The sequence below is a fragment of the Papilio machaon genome, chromosome 13, assembly GCF_912999745.1.
Source record: "Papilio machaon chromosome 13, ilPapMach1.1, whole genome shotgun sequence".
Classification (NCBI taxonomy): domain Eukaryota; kingdom Metazoa; phylum Arthropoda; class Insecta; order Lepidoptera; family Papilionidae; genus Papilio; species Papilio machaon.
In genome coordinates this window covers 4400694-4427472 of record NC_059998.1, presented here as the reverse complement: position 1 = coordinate 4427472, position 26779 = coordinate 4400694, and the positions used below count along the sequence as shown (strand labels likewise).

The following is a 26779-nucleotide window of genomic DNA, read 5'->3' as shown; positions in this document are numbered from 1 at the left end:
TAATTAACAAATAAAATCTACCGCTTAATTAAGTTGATGTCGCGTTGGTTAGACACTACAGTGTTCATTCCACTGTGTATTTTTGGTTACTTGACCCTTATTAAACAACTGCGATTGCAACAAGGACTCGTGATCTGTTCACGCCCACCTGCCGACATACCCGCTTTTATACTCGCACAATATGATTTCTGATGAAGGCCCTCCTGCCCCTTCATGCTCTTTTTAAGAGAATAGTGTAAGCAATTCTTAACAAACGTAAGGTGAAGTAAAGACCATTTATGTACGTTCACAAGAATAGATTCGATGCAGTTGTAATGTCGGATTACATTCAGTTGGTTTTGTTTAGGTAGTTTCTAAATGAAAAGACAGCATTTGGTTTTGCTTGTTTTATTTCAATCATTTGCTCTTACAAAATATGTTCAATGCAAAGGAACATGACTCGTCACAATAAAACATGCTTCTTAGTACCATTTTGTTTTTATTTATATATTATTTTAGTTTTTCCATTCAGCATAACTATAAATAATGCGGGTCACGTAAAATGCTCATAGCACTATATAGAAACTTGCAAACACTTTGTAACAAAATAGATACATAACTTTCTTCTATGTGTTTCTCTGAGAGAAATGCTTTACACTATTATCATAGTTATGCCAAACCCCACATCATAACACAACGAAGCAACATGTCCCTTAAAAATATTTCTTTCTTACCAACAATTTCAATTCATTTTTTTTTTACATTTTATGAAGTTTTATGTTTTTGCATTTCGTATTCCTAGGCTACCTAACTAAATTTTTATCTATTCTAATCTAAGATCTAGACTAGTCTGCCGGGTAGAACGCCACCCTATAATAATACACATTGGACAAACAATCGTATCGACACTTCCGACAGTTTTTTTTTCAATTAATTTTCTTTCTTTACACTTATTCAACTACATAACAAAAGAGGTGAAAGCAAACTCGTCCAACTGAAACTTATCGCAAGAATGTGTTGACACTAATTCTCTTAGTTTTGCTTAGGAGGTAGGGCGGGGAGGCGCAGGCGCGGGCGCGTTCGCGGGGCGCGGCTTCAGTCCATTCAAATTAAATTATTTAATAAACTAACAAAGGAAACTATTCTAGAGCCGGCGACGGCGCGCACGCCCCGAGCCCCCGCCGAATATATTATTCTACTTCTCTATTCTATGTATCTTAGCATCGAAACATTTTTTTTTACTATTCTAACCTATCTATGTTATACCTAAGACCTATATCTAGCCATCGATACTTCATCATCCCAAATTCTTCCAAATTCACTTCCAAAACGACCTGAACGATCACTTATAACATATGACTTAATTTAAAACATTTACTTAACACTTCAACTCATCGACATGATTTTTAATTTAGAATTAATTTGGTTTTAATGAATCGGTTTCCCAATATGCATTTTGTGCTCTCGATCTGCCAGGATATATCTCGCTTTGCATTTCGCAAGGCATGTCCTCCGTACAGGACGCATATCAGACATGTCAAGAATGTCGAAGTGAGTTTTACTAGGAACATCTACAACTTTATTTTCGATTTAAATTTTAAAATCATGTGTGAAAATGCAACGATTTGACAGCCACATTATCTCATCATTAAGTTGTTACTACAAAATAGTTTTACCATTTACCCTACTTTGTTACGAACACGGTAAGTTTCTCTATCACCAGTAAAAATATCTTGTAAAGCACTCGCAGCGGCAATACGTATGTATCCCGCATCTGTTACCGAACGAAGCCGAAGGCACTACGATCAAATCAACTTTATTGCTCACAATGGAAGGAAAGCATTAGAAAAATAATATTTCGCCGCATCTCGCCATGACGGTGACGTCACTTACACGCTACGCTACGGGACTCGACTCGCTATCTACGCTACGAATTGCTTCAAATCAATCACTTTCAATACATTTCACATTTACTCGGTAATTAAGGGAAATTTGTATCGACTTTGGAATGAAAATAATTCTTTTACACTAATATAAATTTAAGACAAAATAGTTTGGTATATTTCTATGGATGTTTACGAACGATCGTTAGAGTATAGGAGCACATTTACACATTTTGTATATAATATTATGTATATTTGTAAAATAATAATTGGAATTTATAATATTTTGACATCGATCGTAAACAAAAATATTAGCGGAAATATCTACCGGAAGACTGCTTTGACAGGAAGCCACAGTGTACACGTATGTTGAACACTAAACGATCAAGTCACCTAACTAAGCACCAAACGTGGTCGTCGATGCGTTACACAAAGTAGGAAATTGTTACAAGATGTAAAGGCGGTTTTGTGTACAGTATACTAAATTTGGCTCGATTAAGAATTATACGAATGTAAAATTGATCTACAGGATGTTTTTTCGAATGCAATTCTAACAAAAATCTCACTTAAAGATATCATCGGCGAGAGTCGCAAGGGTTACTGGCTGTCCGCAAACACTTTCTTAATAAATGACGCCTTTACATTAAAATAAACATCCTTTTTTATATTAGGATTGAAATTTGTTTTGTAAAAGTAAGCAGCTACGCTGTATAAAAGTAAAGTAAATTCATTTATAGTAAAGTTTCAGCATATTTCTGATGTAAAAAGAAACATAAACAGATCTACTAGATTGTTCAAAATTCTACGTTTTCATCCAAAACCTGCTATAAGCTAATCTCAGTTCCTGTATTTTAATTTAATCGGTCCACAGCTTTTGAATAAAGTCAGTTAAAATATAGTAAATATATCAAACATTTACCTAGTCTTCAGTCCCTGAGTTGTATAAATATTTTCCTACATCTTACTCGACTTTAATGATTTGTATACTTTGGTTCTGATGAATTCTCGACGTGCCAAAATAGAATTAAACAGTTGCGATATAGCGGGTCCCATCCGTACCCATCAACAATGTGTATACATGTATACATATCCATGTATAATTTATACATATATATTCAATATAAAAATATCAAATTTCATATAAAGTCATAAAGTGTACCCAAAACCTACGTGATGGTACAAAATGTGCTCAATTATGCCAAAATTGGCGTTCACTGTTCGGATTTCAAATCCCTCACAACTCATAATGTGGAAATCAATCGTGGAATTTTGTTTTGTTCGAAGTTCTCTACTGGAATGTGCCGACCGCCTAAACATAACAACTACGCTTTTGATTCAGTACATGATTCTCAAAAAAGTATCACTTTAATTATTCACGTATTTCGAAAATGAGTTTCGTCGTACAAAAATTCGTAAAATGTATAAATAGACGTTAAATACAACGGCTTATTGCTAGTTGTGAGCGCGTCGTCCGCGTCGCTGGCCACCGGCCATTAGCCAATGGCCGCGCGGCGAGTCTTGCACGCGAGACGTCTTACTCGGCCTCTTTAAGGGCTGCAATTCATGTCGATTCTATTTTTTTTTAACAATTAAACACGGATCAAGAAATAACTTATTGGAAGTTTACGGTATACAATTCAGTCTGACGGGTTTGGCAACGACGTTATCGATTAGGAATTTTTATTTTTCAGTAAATATTTATAGACAACATAAATCATGAAAAAGCATTTAATATTTAAAACGACTAAGCGACATGGCTAAGCTACGCATACAAGGGAGTTGTGAGCTTGTGAGAATGCGTAAAAACTTTGCGTGTTTATCGTCGAGCAGATAGTAATATGTTTTTTTTTAATTTTTTCGTAACTCCTGCGGCTGGGGTACTCCGGCACGTGGAATCCGAAATATTTAACCCCCAAAAAATAATAAATACTAATAATGAGATGGTTCAATTCAATTAGGTACCCGCGATCCTTGGAAGACTGTACCGGTGACCAATTTTTAACGTAGGTAATACTGTTCATCAATGAAGAACCCTTTCAAAACAAATGAGCACCATGCCAAACTTCTTTGGACGTACAAACATTCAGTTCCATCCATAACACAACGTCGTGGCTCAAATATCGACCGTCGCTAACACGTTTCGCGACCAAATTCATTATGTTTATAATCTGCCGTTTTAACTATAACGCGACAAAACCAACTTTGTGTATTTTTAAAATACATATATCTCAACAGAAGATTCTAAATCTTCTTAATAAATTTTACGCACAAGATCTAATCGGTATGTTTATCTTTCCTAACCATAACACACATAAGTCGTTTCTTTTACCTTTACAATTTCATTGGTATAAACTTTTTAACATGATATGACCATTTCAAAATATCTTTCCATGTCTACCGCTTCTGATATTGCTCATCCTACTCCTGAAATATGTCAGGAAACTATATCATTATAAAAACTTTACATTCCAATACATTCATCATATAAAACGCATTCCTTTTTACAAGATTAGGAATTAAGATTGCACGGTTTGTTCTACATTATAAAAACGTGATGTGTTCATTATGCGATTGAAGAATCCCCGTTATCTTACAATATATGACACTGAATCAAAAATAAAAATGTATATTCCCGTTCGAGGACAAGTTTAAATTTAAAAATTCAATCGAGAAATTATACTATGCTAAAATAAATACCTAACTATCTTAAATAATCTTGTCAACGTGTTCAAAACCTGCGCCTAAAATCTTAAATTTATTTTTTCCATAAAACAATAATAAAATTAAAATGTCAAAACACATTTAAAATTGCAGCTATAATCTATACATCAAATCCTCTCCTCGAACCGTCAAAAGACCTCATCAAAACATCACAGCGCATGCGCGGGGCCGACGCGGGGTCGGCGAGAAAATAAATAGTGAACAGGCGACGAGAGACCGGGCGGAGCTTTCGATGAAGTCTACAACGGCCGCAAATTAAAACTAAAACAAATTAACATCGTAAAAAGTCACAGTTGCTTTGATTTTTGGCTCGTGTACAGCATGGGTAGTGGCGTGCGCCTCCGCGGCCTCTACTTGGCCGGGTAGGGCTGGTACGCCTCGTCCGGCGACGCCGCAGTCGACGCCTGCTCGCTCTCCATCGGCATCTGGATGATGGGCGGCGTCGGGCCCGCGAAGAACTGGTACGGCGGCGACGGGAAGTACTGAAACACGACCGCACCAGGCTTACACTCTCCGCCTCTCCCGACTCGAAACTCGAAAGCGACAAACATTGTTTAACAGTGATTATGGCAAAGCAATGGGACAATAGTTCGTTTGCAGTAAAGAGCGTTTAACTTTGCTATTTAATATGAGAACTCACGTATAATTCATTTTCCGGCCTTAGGCTGTCCCAGTTTACCTGGAAAAGGAAAAGAATTCAGTCGTTTTGTTCAATTTTTATTGTGACTGAATATTCCTCCTCTGTCGGTATCGACATGAGCTGTTTGTCTGCGTACTCCTTTATGTAACTTACCGACGTTATACTAGGTAGAATTTCTTCTCCTATAGTAAACCGGACATGTAACTTAATTTTCATGATTATCATTATATGACTTATATATATATTTATCTTTCTTTTGTGATTGCCATTCAATAATTTGTTAAATAAACACCCTATTTAGGTGTAGTAAATGTTGTAACTACTCACGTATTGGCTGGGCACGGAGTCGATGGGCAGGTGCGCGGGGTGCGCGGCGTGCGCGGGATGCGCGGGGTGCGCTGCGTGCGCGGGGTGCGTGGGGTGTGCGGCGTGTGCGGGGTGCGCGTGGGGGTGCGCGGGCGGCAGCAGCGCGGCGTAGGGGAGCCAGGCGGCGGGATGCGGGTGATGCAGTTGCGGGTGGTAGGCGAGGCCGTAGACGCCGGCGCCGCGGTACACGCCGCCGCACTCCGCCGCGCCGCCCGCCGCCACGCCGCCCGCGTACACGCCGCTCACGCTCATCGCCTGGAACCACACCGTCTGCTCAACGTCTCCACGCGTCCTTAATCACTGACAATCACACTACCACTACCACAGATCGCACCAAGTTTACACACTTTATACAGGGTACTCTTCAACCGGAACGCACATAACGACGGAAGATTACATTTAACTCGGGCCAAAGTTTGAATATATATGAACGTGTGATGTAACGTCGTGCTTCATGTTTGTAATCTTGCGTTGTACATACACAATCCCTACACCCTTTATACAGTGCGTACAATGACTGTGATATTTCACAAAATCAGTGATTAGAAAGACTCATGCCAATTCAAAATCCTCGATTTGCATCAGATCAGTCTGTAGTGAAATAAACAAACAAAATTATACTTAAAAAGAATGAAAATAATATACTTCATAAGGTACGCTTCGGTTCATTCCTAAAATAATAAAAAAAAAAATTATATATATTAAAAACACTGAAAAAAAAACAAAATCACAAAATACGTAAAATTAATTTTAAAATATAAACAAAAAAAAAACACAAAAGAAATGAATACATATGGGAGTCGACAAAACCTGATCGGCATATCGAATGAAATAACACTGACATTACTCGTATTTCTAAATTAATAAATTAATCATTTACCTAAACATCCCATTTTACTCCCTTATCAAACAACCAATAATATGAACCTCACCACCGTCACCGGAAAATCGTGAACTGCACCTTTTTGCAATTTAACTAGACAAATTCTAAATAATCAATGATACCTAATAGTGCATATGCCCATGAAGAACCCTTTACAAATTTCTGAAATATAACACTTCATTTTGTGAATGAAAACGTTTAATGTCCTATTTGGCTTTGCAGAGCCGAATCTAACGGTTAGGAAGACTGTTAGATTGCTTCGTTTGTTTCACTTACCATCGCAAAATTATGTGTAAAAATGTATGTACATTTATACATTCTAGTGTTCCAATAAAGGTACATGTCTAGCTCCTTATTTAATTAAGCTAATTCGTACTAAACTGCTAGTAAGTAAGCAAAGCTCTATTCCTATTTACTTTGTATATGTGTTCTTCTATGTATAAATATTGAATATAGTAGTACCTGAGTAATGGATTCATTGTTGTCTCGCCACATTCGGCCGTTGTTGTCGTTCTGCTTGTAGAGCGACTTCTTCTTGCTGCCGCCGTCGGCGAACTTCACAAGCAGCGGTTCCTTAGCCCCCGGTATCGAGTTGCCATTAAACATCTGAAAATTAAACAACTTTTTACTTTTAACTGGTAATAAATACTGAAATAAAAGAAAAGACCAATCGCTCTTTTATAACTCACTAGCTTTTACCCGCGACTCTGTCCGCGCAGAATAAAAAATAGAAAACGGGGTAAAAACTATCCTATGTCCGTTTCCTGGTTCTAAGCTACCCGCCCACCAATTTTCAGTCAAATCGATTCAGCCGTTCTTGAGTTATGAATAGTGTAACTAACACGACTTTCTTTTATATATATAGATATATAGACAATAAGTTGCTACTTCTATACTTTATAATTAGGTTCCCCAAATTTTAATTCAACTTTTCATGTAATGTGTACGGTAGAATTAAAATTTGGTAGCACTTTGTCTTGCCAATTTCTCTGAAACATGTTTAAACTTATTCTCGTTTACCTGAATGATCTGCTCGCACTTTTCACGCGATTCCATCCTGGCGAAACCGACGCCCTTGCTGTGGCCGTGCGTGTCGCGAAGTATGCGCGTCGACACCACTTGCCCGAACTTGGCCAAAAGTTGGTCCACGTCGTTCTCTTTGAAGTGCGGTGGCAGGTTGGCCATGTAAAGATTGGTCGGGTCCTGCTCCTGTTGCTGCGAATGCATCACAACGCACAGATCAAGTACACGCTCGACAGTTATAATTCGATGATATTTGAATTTAAATTTGGAATTCGAATTTGAAATTTACGTGTGTTTAAGAAAATAAGTGTCTTTAAAATGGAATTACATCTGTGTGTGAAAGTATGAAATGTTTTTTTTTTCTAGATTTTGAGGACGTTACAGAAGTAAACTTCAAATCAAAAAGCTATGTTTATTATTTAGTATCACCTTAACGCTTTAACAAAGGAATGAAAGGCTGTCTCATATTACGTGTATTAATATTGTTATTAGCTCAAAGCCCGCATAGATAATCTAGACACTGAAGCCAACTCGGACAGTTTGTAAATCAGCGGTTAGGATCTAATACGCTATAATATATTAAGTATTATATTTAGTTATGTTATCAACGATATTGGAATATATCAGCATATAGAGATTATGAAGCTGGTTAATTCGCATACACACTATTTAATATTGAAAGCATAGAAATACCCAGAGCCCAGTAGCGATAGTACATTGTTATGACGCTAAAGCAAACGATATAGAAGACGACAGGATGGACATGTCTCAAGTAAGTTAGGTAAGCGTTATGTCGGCGCCGAGCGAACCACTGACAGGATAGCGAATACTTACAACCAACTAGTCTCTTGTCACACGGACGTACGCGCAAACTATCAGTTGTCGCGGTACCCCAAACACAAACTGACGGATCGATTATAAAAATTGATGCGTGTGTTCTGGCGTTACAACTGGACCTACGGAATCTAATCAAGATACGCCTGCACTAGGCTGTAGAATATATCAAGAAATCTTTATATTTTATCATGAATGAGAAGTATTTACAATGTAGATTTTTTTATATATTTTTGTTGATTCTAGCACTAATTATAGAATATTGTTTATGTTTGTTTTGAGTTCCAAATATTACGGCCACATTATTAAAAGTATATTATAAACTAGAGCTATATGTAATGGTAGACGGAATATAGGAATGGATTGGGATATCACAAATGTGTAATTTTAAGAAATTTTTATTTAAATATTAGAAGGAATATTAAAAAGTATCAAATATCTGTCATTTTTGTATACGTGTTTAGTTCCATGGTATAGAAATCTTGCATTTTATACCCAACGAAATATTGTTATTTACTTGGCAAAAATTATGTCGTAGTATTTTCAATTGGAATACATACGTTATAAAGTTGTCATTCCTCTCAAACAGTTGATGACAGCGCATATGTATAAGAATGTATTCTGTAATGTTGGTACCAATATAGTTGGATGAGAGCGGGTTAGGATGAGGCGGTTAGTCATAATAGTATTACTTGCATGCACAACGTACACGGTTCAGTCTACGCAGGAACCAGATACCCACTTTAGCCATCTGGGCCTGAACACCTTTCGCTTGTAATCCTTTTACCGCCGCCTCCGCCGACGCGATCGTTTCGAAATCTACAAAACCATAACCTGCGAAGATAAAAGTTAAAACATTTTATAATGAAATGACCTTAATATGGTCGTCAAATTTAAAATGACATGCTTATAATAGAGGACATCTAATAATTTTAAACATATAACAAAAATCTATGTAACTATTGACACAAAGATACCTACTTGCCTACACAAAGTAGCAGGATGACAGTATGAACGCGAAAGTATCGCATCGAACACATCGATTGATGCGTGTGCCATCTTTGTAAAGTTAAATTTAGAAAGTTATCTGTGCTTTGGTGCATAAAGTGTGTGGATGACGCTACGAAAACAATACGTGAAATCAACATATTATGATATATATTTTATGAAAAAGGTAAACATGAATAAATCGAATCTAGAATCGTGCATATATTGGAAAAAATTCTCACCATAGATGGATTATTTTAATGAAGATATATGGTATTCTAGAAAATATTAATATCAGTTACGAATTAAGTCTTTCAATGCAAAATATATTCAAATGGTAACAATTTTGATATCATATACTATACGTTACATACATACGTGAATCTATGCACTGATAAGGTAGGTTCAACTAGAAGTAACATATATTATGTAGATACAGGAAATATACAATAACTATGATAGTGTAAGAAAGGGATAGAGTACGTACGAATGTTGTTTACCTTTACATTTATTTGTATTTTTATCCAATATTGCCTTTGTTGAAATTATATTGCCGTACCTGAAAATGAGAATAGAGCTTTAAGAAGTTGGCAAATAAACGAGCACAATATGTAATGTACTACACGACTCATTGAACGTGTTTTATTTACAAAAAACAATGTTATTATTTAAGAGCTCCCAGGTCTTTCTCTAACGCTTTTCCAATTACTGAAGATAACTGTTAGATGTATACACTAGGAGTCTTAAAGTGCATGCTTTGGTCAGCGAAAGAAATTACTGGACCAGCTGTCTCAGTGCAAAGTAAGATGTAATTGCATCCTTAAAATTTTTACAAATCATTAAAATATGTAACTTATGTAACTTAGACTATGTAACTTACATCTGGCACATCTGGACGAGGTCCTTATCGGTGGTGTTCTGGCCGAGGCCGCGTATGTAGAGGTTGGTGCGGCTGAGCTGGTCGCCGGGCGCGCCCGTGGACGCCGAGCTGGCGGGCGGCGGTCCCGTGCTGAGGCTGGTCGAGCGTGTGCCGCCCGCCGAGCCTGTGTTGGACGACGACGAAGACGCCGTATTGGCCGGTGATGCCGCGGTGGGCACCCGCGTGCCCCCGCCCCCGCATCCACCGCTCATAGCCCCCGTGTACTGAAATGCGACAAATTGATACTTGTAGATTTATATCAACAGTTTGTTATAAATAATTGTTTGCAAAATTTTAAGTAACAAGTGATATAAGTTTTATAATTTCATCAAATGTTGTTTTTTTTCGATAATGATAATCTGCTTTGCTTTCTTTTAATGTATGTTATCTATGTGTTTTGACTATAAAACTAAAAAAAATTAATCAAACTTGAACAAAACTTTTACGACTATACTTCTCTCTTTCACTACCCATACTCGTATAGATTTACTCCTTTTATTTGTGGGTCGGACATGTTTACAAGTGAAATTAACCAGAGCGGTAATGTGAACAGGCATTAAGTTTCACTGCAATAAAGACATTAAAAGGACGTCTTTCATATTTTTTGTTCGGCATTTGGCCGACAGTCGAGAGAAATGACATGTTCTGCAAATAACAAGTGGGTTATTGTTTTGACGTTTATTTATTTAACATTGTGGTTTAATTATAATTTTTTTAAATAACTTAAATGTGTACGAAGTAGTCACGCAAATTTACGCTAAGCATATTATGGCGTGTTCATTCTCTACAAGATCTTTTATGTTCTAGCTTATTCAGGTAGATAACGTACGGTATCCCTATTTTAACATGCCATAACAAGTGGGTATACTTACTAGTTCTGCAAGTATAATAAACACGATATTATATTAAATATTTAATTAAAGATTTGTTACAAGTATAATCTAGTTCAAACTTGTTTTATAAATCCATAAAATCAGATCAAGTGTATCGACGAGTTCAATTTATAGCAATGCTAAGCGCTTCCGTCCACGGGAACCGACTTCATTGAAACTAACTGGTGAGACGTGTGAGACGCTACGCCATTAGTTATTTAGCCCGGTAATGAATAGGGTCGGGTAATGAGCGCATGCCGATTCAGAGCACGCTCGGTGCAGGCTTGCCTTATAAGACGTCATTTCCACTAGAAGCCTAGACCTGCGTGAGTGGGTGCGACGCGACTGCTGCCGACGACTGGCGCGACTATTTCTACGAGCAAGAGGCCGCGCCATATACGCATGTACCATTTTTACTGATGTCTTCAAAAATTCAGGAAAAAGTTTTTTTATAAATTCTTTGAACTTTTCTAATTAGGGTTTTAACAGATAGAGGTAATCGCGGTGTAAAGTATTGCTACTAGAAACTCGACAACGGCGACTGACTGCGTACGACTAGTCGCTTAGTGGAAAAGTAGTTTAAATGAGTCTCTTTCGATCGCAGTCTGTTGTGGGCAACGGTATGACCAGCACGTGGTTAGCTCCACCTTTAAGGATCGACAGTTAGTTCCGACTAACGAGTCGATCGTAGGTTGAATCGAGAATTGGCCTTCGTCCGGTAAACAACATAAATACGGATTAAAAAAAAACAACACTAGATTCCTGCAAAATAATAAAAAAGCTTACCTTAACAACACTAACATGTTTATGTAGTAAGCATTTAAAAAATACGAAAAGCCAAAGTTGAGGAAGTTTAATATGCTTTTTGTAGGTAGGTATTTCTAGTCTACTTAATCTTGTTGTCTTTGATGTTAATGACCTTAATTAAAATATAATATAATAAATACTCCAGAATGTATTAAAGGTTTCATAAACATCATTATTTATTTTCATTCCTCAGAGACAGTCGAGCAAATACGTGCAAATTTAATAACTTCAATGAAATAAACTTTGATGTAGATATATTAAGAAATACGAACTCTACAAACAATATCTGTCGCGACTGCAAAGGAATTCGAATAATGTAAAGTGTAAACGATCAATGTGCCAGTCTATTCGAGTGCGTAATAGAAAATACGGGAAACTACGTCTAGTACTTTAGTGTGTGTAAAATGTGAGAAGAATTTATATGTGTCTTTAAGGAGTAGTAAACATGTAGCATCATTTACTATTTGTTTCCAATGCTGAAAGGCTCGTACAAAAACATATTGACATCCCACTCATACTCTTAGCAAAAACAGTGATTAAACTACGTTTTCGTACCGTTGTTTTGGCAGTGGAAATCCACGATTATACTTAATTAACATAATACGTTCGTTAGCACTATGTCGTTGACACATACACGTGGTAGTAAGTTGATAAACAACAAAACGTAAGTTATATTTTTTTGCTACTAAAGTTCGCTGGACGAATAATGGTTTATATACAAGGTAGATAAACAGATTGGTATTCTAGTAATGTCATGTACGTGGGAATATATGTTAAAATAAGTTAGTAATAATGTAAAAAAACTTGACTGATTTATACCCTATGACACTCCGTTTTGGTTTACATTTCATAATGGAATATACTAGCAAAAACAGAGAAAACCTCATTCAATGAAGCGAAAAAAAACACGTGTTTTGACGGAAATTTTAAAAGCTCCGCTTTTTCATCTAACTTTTCTAATGTATTAAGGTGATTTTTTTTCTGTTAATTTAAAAAAGCTTTCCGTTTTGTACAGCTTGTACTCATTTGTTTCGTTGTGCGTATATTTAGAAAGGATTTATGTAAACGTAATTTTCGTTCAGCCTAAGTTGTTGAGTACATTAACAGTATTTCAGTCGCAGCTAAAGTAAATAATAGCTGTAATGTCAACGTTTAAACGTGACGTGGAAACGTTCTTAATTAAAAATCGAGCATTTATTTATTATACCTTTAATTCTAAATTCAGTAGTACGAATATTTGCGATAAGCGCCTTCGTATCGTCATCGTCATTGTCGCCCTGTCGCCCGCGACTCTGTTCGCGCAGAATTAAAAATGTATCGATTTCACAAGATAGGTACATATTTATTTCATAACAAAAATATGCCATAATTTATTAAAGTACAGGAAAAATGGATTTATTCAAAAATCAAATATGATTAATGAAAAAATAAATAAACAAATTGTTTTATACCGCCATCTTTCGACGATTTAACTTTGTAAGAAATAATAGCATTTGAGAATCGTAGCGCATTGAATTACCAGGAACAGAATACTTTAAAATAAGGTGTTTCATGGACGGAGAGTTTAATTGAATAATTTGATTAATTGTAGCGAAGCCCGCCGCTCGGATCACTATTAACAACTTACAAGGCGACTGTTAAATGGGACTTTACAAGACTACTATTTGTAATTACAAATTAGGAACAATCTAGCTCTAATTGCATGATTTTTGAACTTTATACATATAAAGTTAAGCGAAACTTAAGCACTAATAAATAGCAAATTGTATTTATTCGTTTATTTACTAAGACAGTTAATTTTAGGGTGTAAAATGATTCGTTTGTAATAAAATAAGGCGTACTACAGACTAATTATTCTGTTTAAGTTTCCTTCACTCAAGTTGGTCGCCAAAAGGGTCGGCATAAATCCGAAATACAACCTAGAATGTATTGCTACAATAACATTTTTTTTTAATAATATATTTTCTGACTTGCTAATGCAACCCTTTTCCGGATAAACGGACTTCATATATCAGCGTTTATTCTATTATAATATTTATTTTTGATGACACAAGATATAAATTTACTATACACGAGAGCTTTTTAAACGTCACTAGCTATAATTTCATTCTTTGATATGACGTTCGTTTACATGTACGATTTATCAAATTAATGTGGCTGTACACTAGAAATTGGGTGGATTATTACTCGAGTCGACGTGTCCTGTGGGAGGCGGATCTGGACGGGCCGCGGTATATTGCCTCTGCGGCTTCAACATTTCCGCCCGAGATTGAGTTGCAATTGGACTGTTAAAGTTTAAGCAAACACTTTCCAAGTAGCGGAGTAAAGCTTTGCAAATATACGCTATATAACTTTGTAACTAGAACTTTTGATAGATATTGCGGTAGTGAGATAAATAGGTTGCTACGTCGCTACAGATTTTTGTATGTTTAGGTATTTAACTTACTAGTTTGTAACAGTAACTTTTATGTAAAAGTGGGTTTGTATCTTTTTTCGAATGATACTGGCCATGAATAGAGAGTTATTAAAATATTCTTTTTTATTTAGTTTATAAAAAGTTTATAATTATATATAAATCAAAATAATAGTAATTACTAGCTTATGCCCGCGACTTCGTTGGCGCGGAATTAAAATAAAAAACATCATTAGTACCCGAGCCAAGCCAAGCTATGTTTATCTATGTCAAATTTCAGCAAGATCCGTTGAGCCGTTCTAGAGATAACTTTTAACAAACATTCATACAAACTTCGGAACTTTTTTCGAACAATACATCAGCGTCGTATACAAAGATATCTTGCTGTATTGACCTAACAATTTGCCTAACCTTGGGTATTTAAAATCAAGAATAATAATAATAAGGAAAAAAATATTGTAATTCTAAATAAATGCCAGTGCTATATAAAATAGCTATAGACAATGTCGACTCTCATTCTCGTCACAATGGTTATGAAAGCCTCGTTCATCGGCGCAGCCTCCCAGTTTCATCAAGGCGAAGCTTCGACAGACGTCAAGTTGACGTGTGACGGCGGGAAATGAAAACAGTTCGCAAGGACGCAATCACTGTAACACCGAACATTCACAACTTGTAACCGTGAAATCCCACTGCTGTGATACTTTTTGACGGATTTTGTTGTCTCTGTTTTTTTCAACCAGAAATAAGAGATGTCAATATGAATTTATACAATGCTTCGACAATAGAAACCGACACGTAAACCACGAGTTTGCGATGGAATATGTTCGATATTCACTTTGATGTGGCGATGTTTCTCGGCTGATTAATTATTATGATTTTAAATGCGTTGGTTTTTATAAATTGGTTTCATTTTCATTCATTCAGGTTATATAAAGATGACCTTTGTATGTCATCAAACAATGCATTAATTTAAGTCATAATGCTGTGTAATTGAGGACAATTTAAAAATTTTCAGATTTGTGGTGATATTCCTAGTATATTTTTACATTTCAGGCACAGATTTTGAGATACGTAAATATGCCTTTAGATATCTGGCTTCCAACATAACCGCCATCTTTAAAATGGAATTTGCAATAGCATACGCTGATATTAATAAGAGTAGGATGGGGAGAAGGTAGGAGGTAGCGAGTGGTCTGGTCGTTGAGTGGCCTCCGACGTTTTCAAGTGCCTTTTATTATCGCTAACGTCGGTCGAGTCTATGAAATTATAACGAATTTCAGACATCGTTAGGTTCTATACTTGAAGCTGATGATATTAAAACAATTTTAAGCAAGTGCCATCCAAGTAAAAATGATTAAAATTATGAATACTCGTGAGATATTAAACACAAAATAAATTCCGACTAAGTTAACGTGTGGACTACACGGTTGGTGTGTAATCCGACTAGTTTCAGACAAATTAAAGTACTGAGCTTAACACTTATAAATTCTAACTATGGAAATAAATACTTGAGCTTTTTAATTATACCATAAGTATTTATATCCAATTGAACCATATTGAAATCAGAATTCTCGGGGTAAATCTTACTCTAATTCTTTTACAATAAGACCATAATTCAATTAATTAGAGAGAAATTGGCCAGTTGCTTTGATGATTTCGTCAGTACATTGCATTCAGTCTATGTGAATACAAGTAATAGCGTCGAGGATTCGGCTATTCACGTGCCTGACTCGCGAAATGAAACATAAATCCTATTCAATCTATTTAAATTGAGCGAGAGTTCCATTTGTTTTATCGTCGATTCAATCAGCATCGCTGTATCGCATCAACATTTACGCCTTTAGCACACAAATGGGAAAGCGATCCGGAAACTAAGTGAATTTAATATGAAACTGAAACTAATTCTTCTTCTTCCGCGACTTAATATACAGGGTGGCCACGCAAATTCTAATATAGTTTCAAATGTTTGACAATATGTATATATATGTCGAAAACAATGGTTATATGGGGCAAACTATTTTTTTTCTTTTAAATAGTATAAGGTGGAAAACGAGCAAGCGGCTACCTTAATTCGCGAAAATATTAAAGTGACCTCTGCCCACAGACATACCTACTGCTTTGATCGTGCGAGGAAGGGACGCATTGACAGAGGATACTTTCCCTTGCTCTGCGTCTCCTACTTAGCCATATTATTCCACTTCAAAAAGGGTGGGGACCAAAATTGGGGCTCCTGACCACACGTATACGTTTGGTATTAACTATATGTGTCTCACGATGCTAAGTTTCGGTTTCGGTTCGTTTTCGCGACTGTGTGTTACAAGCGTTACCGCGTCTTTGAAGAGCAAGCGAGCTAGGGGTGGCTGTTCTTATATCTCGATACTAAAGCCACTTCGAAATGGACCTTTTATATAAACGTAATAGGCGCGACATGCTCTAAATTGTGAACGCTCAATCAATAACTCTCACTGTACTCAGAATAGGTTAATCGCTAGTTAAACAGCAATTAAAGGTCAATAATTGGAAAATATATTTACCTATTGGTTCATCAGCTACAATTTTGTGTATGTTTAAACTTCATTCTAAACAGCGTTAGGTGACATTAAAATAAATCACACATCCCTAGCATACATCTGTTTACTCGATCATCTGTTCAATGGTATCCAAGTTGAATGCGTCCGCTATAAATGAATAGACAGCATTCATGTTTCACGATCATATCTATTCGCACGATCGTATGGTATGGCGTTTTACGTTATTGTTTTCATAAATTCAAAGCCCGTGAAGGCCTCGTATCTATAAATGTTTGAAAATTTTCAATTAAACGGTACATAGGGAAATCAAATAAAAATTGAAAGAAAAAAATTGTCAGACGTGACGTCTAAAATAAAAAGGTAAAAAGAACGTTTCTGATAAACTTTAAATTAATAAGAGTAGTACATTTACTAATAGTTGCATTAGCAAAATGTTCAACTGGTTAGTAGACATGGAAGACATGATTTTCAAGTCTAACATAATTCATCGAGTAATCCAAAACATAAGTTTAAAATAGGGCGGGACTAACGAGTATTGTTTAAAACTGCCGTCATTTTCAACTCTATGTAATGTTTTAATTAAATACGAGTAAGTCTATATTATGTGTTTATATGTTCGAATACGTTCCACAGTGGAGCATCGGCGTGCTACCATTATAACAGGATATTGGAGCATATTCCACAAGTATTGCAATGCCATTCTCAGGAACTACATAAAAAAAACTTACACTATATTATAGTTATGTTTTGTTTTAAACATTATACAATAATGTTATTTTCTTTATTGAAACGGAGGAAAGCAGAACAAGTATGTACTGCTTTCCTCTAGTACTATATAGCTCTGCATCGAATTTCGGTTTGGTTTTTTCACTTGTCATCGTAAGACCATAATTTTTGGCAAAGAAGAAAGAAGCCATAGGTATTACCGAATCTATTTTACTTTTTTAAAAATTAGTCTTAAATTGAACATTTTAATTTTGATAGAGAGTAGTTTCTAAATATTTCGAATTGTTAAAAACATATCCACATTTACAATTGTGTTGTATTATAAGATTTTTTGTATGAATTACGAGCACATTACGCGAGGACATCAAACAGATGACAAGCTGATATCCTCCCCTAATGGACAAAGGTCAGATGTTACAGGAAAAAATGGTGACCGACGAGCAAATTCAAACACAGGCAGCTGCGGCCCGCGTCTCTCCGACATTAACATAATTCCACAAAAAAAAATCCATCCACCCTCGCTACAAAATACCCTTTATCCCTGCTACATCAAGTCTCGATCAACAGACAATGTTGAACCAGTTTATGTTGCAATTTAATATTTATGTCCTACTACTTGCCTTCCGCGACTCCGTTCCCGAGGAATAAAAAAACCTAATTAGTAGCCTATGTGTTCTTCCAGACTATGTCAAATTTTAGCGAGATCCGTTATACGGTTCTGGAGATACCTTAACCATACATTTAAACATTCGCATTAGTAAGACTAAATGTAAAAAAAATTAAAAGCTACTCTACATTAAAAAAAAAATACCCGCCATAGAAGCAAGATTTTTCTTTCATTAATTTGCATTGGACGTAAGGAGGTTACAAATGATAAACTGTTTATATAATCTATATATCGATGAGTCCTGTGTAATAAGGGCTAAAGAAAAAATTTATAATTTTTTCTGTTTAAGTAAAAGGGCCTATGCGGCCTATTTTCATATATGGTTGAAACTTTCGAGAGCCTCTCCTATAAAGTTGTCAATTTGCACATTGGCATAGGAGCCATCGATACCAGATGGATTGTGTGAGATTAGATTAAAAAGATAGTAGTATGCATGCATGTAGTAGATAACACATGTATAGTCGAATTCAATAGAAAAGTAAAAATGATAGCAAACCTTTTTAAACAATTTTTCGAAAAGGTTGACCTATTAAAAACAGATATGTATCATCAATTTAAACATTGAAACCTTCAAAAACCACAGACAATAAACGTCATTGTCAGTAAGTAAACTGTGTAAATGTAATTTCTTATTACCATTGAATTCAACCATACTTAATATTAGCATTTCGTTGATAAGTTAAAAAAGATTTCATCGTTCAACGCGTCTCATGCTTTATTGGGCGAATCTGTAGGAATAAGCTGTCAAATTTAATTGTCAGTGGAAGTAAATGCAGCATGAAATTCTGTTAGCATTAGTTGACGTTACGCGGTATATCGGCCGCCTCATTTCACGAGGGGTTGGGGTCCTTCAACTTCCGCCAGAACAGAAATAAATCTAATACTTCGGATGACAGATATCAGCAAGCCTTGTTTATTTATACTTTCACCCCGCTCTAGGGTCCTGCATGTGGGATGTGCCCCAATGCACCGAAAATAAACTATAATGCTTAACACAATAAACATGTAAGAGATGGTTACATTCCAATTTTAGAACCGGGTCTTCCGGATATTTTAGTAGAAAAATTTGTCCTCCGTTCGAAAATGACAAAAGCTATCGCTTCATTACTCGTCAAATGTAATAGAAGGTAAGCCTATAGCTATCAATTTCGAAGACACAATTTATTAATCCAAAATTGTAAGCACTCATCCGTAACCAAGAACGGATGGTAAGCGGATATAAACCAATTGTTGATAATAATAATAGATCCTTCACATCAGATGATAATTTCTAATATTACTTAGTTTAATTTTAAGTATTTTCAGGACGTGCTTAAATCTTGAAGATTAACTAATAGCGAATAACTTTTTATTAAGAATTTAATTCAGTTTATAACTATAAATACAAGCAATAACTACAATCAGTTATCCGAAAGTAAATATGTGAACCATTAATTTATGGATGTTTTAGTTAATTACATAGTCCCCCAGTTAATAATATAACTGAAACATCTAATATTTCACCGACTTATCGTTATCCGGTTAGTTTGACAGTGAAAAAACACCTTTTGAACGGATCGCACCGAAATAAATGAGGTAATTTTGTTTACATTTTTTTTCTACTTCGTAACGCATACATTTAAATATATCAACATAATCTTTTTAAATGTGTATCGCAAGAAAAAGTACATACAAAGTTAATGTAGGTGGGCTTGTACGAATTTCAAATGAAATATGTAAAATACATTCTCACTTGTTTTAACACAATCCAAATTATTGGAAAGAAAAACAAGAAAACTTTACACCTTACTAATTTTCAATCGCACAGAAATGAAAATCACAGGACACTTTAACGAAATTTCTAAGCAAAAAATAATAATAATTGTATACCACCAGTGACAAGTGAATCCTGTTTATACGATTTTGGGACGGACCACCCAAATATACAACTAGAAACTATCGTGCTTGCATTATAACAATGGAATGTGTGAATATTTTAGAACCAAACTCATAAATAATACTTAAATCTGAATCTTATAAAAAATATAGCCCTGTCTGCATACTTAACAGTTGATTGTCGTTCCGTGGTGACGTAAAAAACATTGGTCCCCTCATCGGAAAAAAATGTGGTCCATTTAGGGCCGCCACGTTCGAGAGAGCTTGCGATGAATCTAACAAGCAACGCAGTTGTGACAGCCCTGACAGCTGACGTATGCCACGTCGTTAATCAACCACTCGGAGTCCTGTCTACAACTTACGCATCTTATCGATTCTATGCTACCATTGATAAACATTTTTTATTATTTATTTTACGTATTACGTAATAATAATAGATGAACGAAGTTTAAAAATAGCGTTGCACTTGAATAATCGCAAAATACGCGCTAATCTTGGGGCTGCGGAAGACCAAGTCCTTACAACTAACACCGAGTTCCTCAGACTAGGATCACTAAGTTATTTTTATAGATTTTTACTTATTATTTTCGTCGACACTAATTATTTTCATGGTCATGAGCTTCAATACCGTAAAATATGACAAATGTATCTAATTATTCGATGTTCATTTGATTTGGATTTTAATTCACTATAGCTAAAGTTAGTTGTTCATATAGTACATAGTTTATGTCGCAGTACATTTAACTATGTACGTTGTCGAATGTTTAAAGTTCCTTAGTTGGTATTATGCATTGTTTACACAACGGAGTATCGCAGCGGCGCAGTCGCGGCTTCCGTGGAGCGCCGCCTAACCTAAACAAAATAAACTTTTCAAATTGATAGCTTTTAACAGCGCTTTTATGACTGCTAAGGGTCATTGGGTATTTATTTCGTTTTTATGACTTTCATTGTTATATGTCAAAAGATTGCCAGTAAATTTTTTGTTGCGGTTTGTTGATGTTTGGCTTTTTTTACTAGATTGTCTTTTAAAGACTCTGAATTTGGATTTTATCAGATTTATTTACAAAGAACTTCAGATTTCAGTAGTAAAGTTAACTAATAAAGTTTAAATCTGTCTCTACTCTTTATACGTAGCACATAAACAACGAAAGGTAATGACAGCTTTTCAAATTACAGTCTGCCTGTGCGATAAAGTTTTTATTGTCATTTTAACACCCTAACGAAAGTTTAATTGCATTAATCAATACAAAGCGTAAGGGCCACTCGAAACACGCCACGTTTCTGCGAACTTTATTTTCAATCATAAACGTAAATATATTTTTTATTTACTAGGCATGATTATTAACGCTAACGGCTACTAAGATACCGATATAGTTTTTAAATACTTTATTAAATTAAAGTTTAAAAAAAAGATATAAAGGAAAATTTATAAAAAATTTATCTTTCGTTTTTCTCAGTCGGTTACTCGTTGGATCGTGAAGGACGGCTCGTAACATAGTTGCAAACAGTAAAAAACCTCAGAATCGAAGTTCGTAAAATTCTTTAAAATACACCGCATAGCTGTTCTAAAGAAAATACCTCATTCACGGTGGCTCGGTACATTTTCTCCCGAGTCTTCTATCTTTTTTTCTTTGTTATACGCAAGAATCTTAGCACTTTAATAGAATACTCTCAAACGGTTCCGTACTTGTAAAACTTATGTATAATGTAACATTTATTTTATAAATACTGGTTTGAAATATCTCTCACTTTTTTATTATCATGATCTGTCAAAACAAAAGGCTCGCGTCTTATTTATTCCTTCATTCTGATTGTTGTACATGATATATTGGTTACCTTTGAAATTAGCGGCAGACGTATATGCAAGAGGTTTTAGTTCATTATATGTATTACGTTTATTAAGGTTAATTTAGATGTATAATTAATATTTCGAATAAACATGGGAAAAAGTAAACAGAACAAAAAAAATTTGGAGTAAGTTAAACTTCTTCTACAAGATTTATTTATTTCCTTAATCACTTATAATACGCAAGGGACAGTAAAAGTGGCTTCCCGTACATCCCCATGCTGTAACATTTTTTTTTTATATTCCAAACCATAAAAAAAGATTTAAATATACACATCGAACACCCTTCATTTCGGTGGGTCATAAAAACAAAGAACGCGGAACCCTAAAGCTCGAACATCGAGATAAATTCTGTAGCAGAGACGCTGTAATAAAACACGTACAACTACGAGGAGGTACATTTTATTTCAGTAAGCGATAAGGACTCGAGGAATTCCTTTTACGAAGTCCTCGTGAGGGGGTGTTGCAAGGGTTTGTGCGACATCTGGTTTGTGTCTTGCCCCTTGAACTAAATCTATCGCATTTCGAAAACATTGGCCACTTATATTATTTGCACCCTACCAATATTCATAGTTCGATGATTAAGTCGCAATGAACGAAGTGCGGCTAAGGAATACATTTTCGAATACATATGAAAGCCGAAACTTTCTTCTTTCATCCAACAATCACCATCAAATCCATGAAACAATGAAATAACAATATGCTTTTGGACCAGCTATTTAGCAGTGGAATCTCACGGTTATATTTGTTTAGACTATACTCGTAGTATAGCAACTGAATTAATAGTTGATACGAAAGATTGATAATGAGGTCTTCAATCTTATTCCTCAATGGTAATACTCGTAATCCATCAACATTTATTCTTTCTTTTTGACATTGTATGTATTTATACATTTCAAATATAATAAACATATTTTTCGAAATGACCTACTAAGCTATAGGATTAAATAAAGAATAGAAAAATACAATAACTTGACTCATTTCGCAAATGCCGGATAGTCCGTTGCATTAACTTTAATCGATTTTTAATGGTTTTAGGTTTAGGTTAGGACCTAGACTAATAATAGGTTGTAATTTTTTGCATATTGAAATCAGAGGTTAATGATAGGAGTTGCAAAATTCCGAGTAGTTTTTAATAAGAAAATAAATAACGTCCTGTGCATTCACTATCAGTTAAATCAGTTTGTAAAGTAAGTTAATATTCCAAAAACTTGAGCTCAGTGAAAAAAAACACAACAAACTTCCTCTACTTTTAAAAATAGTCTGATCACTAAATGCATATCTTTATAAAAAAAGTTATTTTAACCAGACAGTCTCGTGTTTTCTGAATAGAAGCAACCAGTGCTCGCGCTCCCACAAAACTGTTTATCGTCGATCGACCGCTACGAACGGCGCCTAAAAAATCTGTAATAACAGAGTACGCCTCGTCTACGTTCAACCCGAATATATACACCGAGTTAAAAGCGAAGAGTATTAAACCAATCTGAAACTTGTACATTAACTAGTTTTATGCAAATCACGCTTCAGTGCCCTGTTTAAGTGGCACAAGAAAACATTAATCATATAACAATGTAGGCTGTATTATGCATAACGAGCCGAGGATGCGTGGTGCGATGTAGAGGGGGGCAAGAAATTGATGGAGCCGTGTCAACGCGCTCAATTCACAGTTAATTATGTTTAATAATAGCTCATATCTGAAATCTTTGAATTCAATATTCTATGCCGTAAATTACATGAGTTATTTACGATATGACATCGCCCTTTTCAATGTACATTGATTACTTCCTCTCTCTTCTATGGCTATATTCTGATGGCCCCTATGTTAGTAATCGTAACCTACTATTTTAACATTTGCAAAATGATATCAACGACGTGTATAATACTGGAAATGTAATGAAATTCGATATTTCCATAAAGAATTCCCTTTTATTTTTCGAGAAAAGGCTCGGCGTATGTCAACCAATACAGCGTTACTTTCCATCGGTCATAAATCCATTGGTAAACTTTCCTCATTAGATTGAGAAGCGGCGCCGAACTCTGTGATTGATTCTATTTATTGTGGATATATAACTTGAGATTTCTTCCTAATAAATGTTTGGAAATGGATCTCTGTATCGTGACTTTTATATTACAATATAGCATATAAACTAGAAAATAAATTACTTATTTTCATAAGTACATTAATAAATGAATACTTCGATCGGATAAATGATAAATTTTAAACATTACGATAATCAGTTTAAAACATTAGAAACATAAGTAATAACTGAAATAAGAAGAAATGAGCGGTATTCGTAGTTTCTTAGAAAGTCTTAATAAAGTTAATGAAAATATTTTATACAATGATAAACTTAAGAGAAATTTGGTCAATCACTTAAATAATAAAAGTAACTATTCAGTACATATAGCGATATAGTTTATATTGTACTGTTTTTGCAAACTATAGCTGGTAGACACAAAAACCGCCTGGTATTAATAATATTTATGTACACTTGAACGTTTGCCAAACTACAATACATGAGTTGTAAAAATTGCTTCCTATAAAACTAACCAGACAAGTATAACTCATATTCATCCATTAAGAATATAAAGAAGCAATTATATTACACAAATTTTCTGTGTATCAAGATTTAGAATCTATGAGAATCATGACACCACTTTTTATATAAAAAAAACTAACTGTACAACATAATTTTTTACAAAAAAAAATGTGACCGACTTCAAAACAAAACATTCTCCAATGTACTAAAACGTAACATAATAATTTTGTTAATAACTTCGAAAAAGAGTTTCTTTCTTGTTATTTTTTTTATTTACAATTATTGTTATTTTATACTCTATGGTGGACTCAGATACTAAGTTGGACCTGGCAGATATCGACTCTATACATGTGTAGATTAATGAAAATCCTTATGTATTACTTATATTCTCTGCTTACCTCCAAACGTTTAGACTTTAGATGACGTCATCACACCAAATCGTATATAATATAGTAGAAGGTGCCATGGTTAATAATTCTAGTTAATAGCTGTAACCATTGTATGACGCTTTGTCCGAATGCAAGTTGGCAAGGTCTATAAGAGGTCACAGTAAATAGAATTGCAGATGCTAATGGAATCGGATTAGCAACGCTCACTGAGTGCCACAGTGTATGTCTTACCACTTAGCCTACTATAATGTATGTACAATATATAGTGACAATTTGGTAATTGTTAGAGACAAAAATCAACACTGTGCCGGTGTATCGGCGCAGCACTAGACATGTCAAATATCAACGCTTACGTCGCCTCACTACAGCTATCTGTCACTTGGTTTTGGGAACTTTAGCGCGCAATACGCTCGAGATGATCTTGACTAATAATTCTCTAAAAGTAATAAATCCTTAAAATAAATAATTTTACTATTAACTATTACACTATTTTATTTGGCGTAAAAGTTATCGATCAACAGCTTCATAGGCGAAAAGGGAGAAATTCATTTTTATTCAGTTGCTATTGCAGTAAGTCTTTTCCTAAGGATGTCGATAAGACAATTGTTCAGTTTTTTTTTTTGGTATTGAAGAGGGAGGTGAGAGATTAACAAACACATTTGTTTCACGGTCATTGCCTTCAGAGTACGAAAGAGCTTAACATGTGGAGACCTATATAGGAAGGAAGTGAATTTTACCTGGTGGGGGGTGTAGCTAGGCGCCGCGTAGGTCTGCGGCTGGGGCGGCGGGTAGCGGCAGGGCTGCGCGTACGCCGCGCCCCACTGCTGCCCGCCGCGGTATTGCGCGCCCGCGCTCGCCATGCGCGCCGCGCTCTCCCCCGCGCCCCCGCCCCCACCCGCACCCGCTACAGTCACCGCGCCCGCGCCCTCTACGCTCGCCGAACGGCAACCGCCGCTGCTCTGTAATAAAAAAAAAAACTATTAAAACTGCACACAAAACAACATCAAATCAGCAGTAATACAGTATAATAATTAGCACTAAGTCGATTTATTTTTTTACCCTTTTAGCCTCCAGTCAGTATGACATAAAAGCTGTCATTTTACTGATTTACTCTTTTCCGTACTATAAAATCATTTCTTCGAAAACGATCTCGATGATAAAACTGTGTCTCAATAACGTTTGTTAATATTCCAGACTAAGTTTCTTCTTTGTCAGGGCATATGTAACTTAATATATTAGTTTCCAAACTGAAACCTAAGTCAACAAACTACCTAAACCGCATCAAAATCCGTTCACTAGTTTCTCGCTGGAGACAAATACAAAACGTATGATGAACACATTTAAATATGGACATGGATGACCACTTTACAAATCTAACATTTCATGTAAATGGAAATAATATAAATCCAAAAGTTACAAAGAATTCAAATAAGGTAATAAAATAAAATTTATTGTTTCCTACACAGAATACCGTACAGTGAGCAATGCATCCTTGCAAATATCCTTTAGAAACTCGCGAGAAACATACAACGAATGCGCTTGGGCTCAGCCAAATGACCTTTTTAATGCGTCTATTGCGTCATATTCTGACGCAGAAGCATATAATACACTTTCCCAGTCTGCAAAGCCATACTTTCATAGGATTTCTATTAGTTTTCTTAATTGTCCTACTTGATATTGGTTCATATTAACTGCGCAAATCAATAAACATTAAGTAAAGAGTAATTTTTTCTTCATTGTGTCTGATGCGTTGAGAAGTGAAACGGATGACGTATGATGAATGACATTATCTTTAGTAAATAAGGACATTGTGGTAAAAGGAAACAGATAAGTTGTTAATCGGACTTACAAAACTTTCACTCTAATTAGTTTCTTACG

The 26779-nt window shown here is 35.4% G+C and overlaps 1 protein-coding gene and 1 long non-coding RNA gene across 2 annotated transcripts in view; both read right to left on the bottom strand.

The window, feature by feature from the left end:
• Positions 1-498: 498 nt before the first annotated feature.
• Positions 499-25761, bottom strand: LOC106717910 (protein alan shepard). The gene is made up of 9 exons (XM_045680738.1): positions 25639-25761; positions 10197-10459; positions 9817-9875; positions 9039-9163; positions 7493-7687; positions 6935-7078; positions 5551-5844; positions 5224-5262; positions 499-5065 (listed from the first exon to the last, which is right to left on the bottom strand). Exons 1-9 carry the CDS (start codon positions 25759-25761, stop codon positions 4934-4936), a joined length of 1374 nt encoding a protein of 457 aa, XP_045536694.1. The 3' UTR covers positions 499-4933.
• Positions 25762-25783: 22 nt separating this feature from the next.
• LOC106717911 overlaps positions 25784-26779 on the bottom strand; it is a 60374-nt gene continuing 59378 nt past the window's right edge. Inside the window, exon 3 of the long non-coding RNA XR_001357358.2 lies at positions 25784-25860. This is a non-coding gene — a long non-coding RNA (uncharacterized LOC106717911). The remainder of the gene's footprint in view (positions 25861-26779) is intronic.

Excerpts from the sequence above, each read along its gene's own strand:
- LOC106717910 (XM_045680738.1), bottom strand. The coding sequence starts at position 25,761 with ATGGCGAGCGCGGGCGCGCAATACCGCGGCGGGCAGCAGTGGGGCGCG. Across the intron at positions 7,079-7,492 it reads AGTGCGAGCAGATCATTCAG|ATGTTTAATGGCAACTCGAT; the intron begins GTAAACGAGAAT and ends TTTAATTTTCAG. Across the intron at positions 5,066-5,223 it reads GGCCGGAAAATGAATTATAC|TACTTCCCGTCGCCGCCGTA; the intron begins GTGAGTTCTCAT and ends GTCGTGTTTCAG.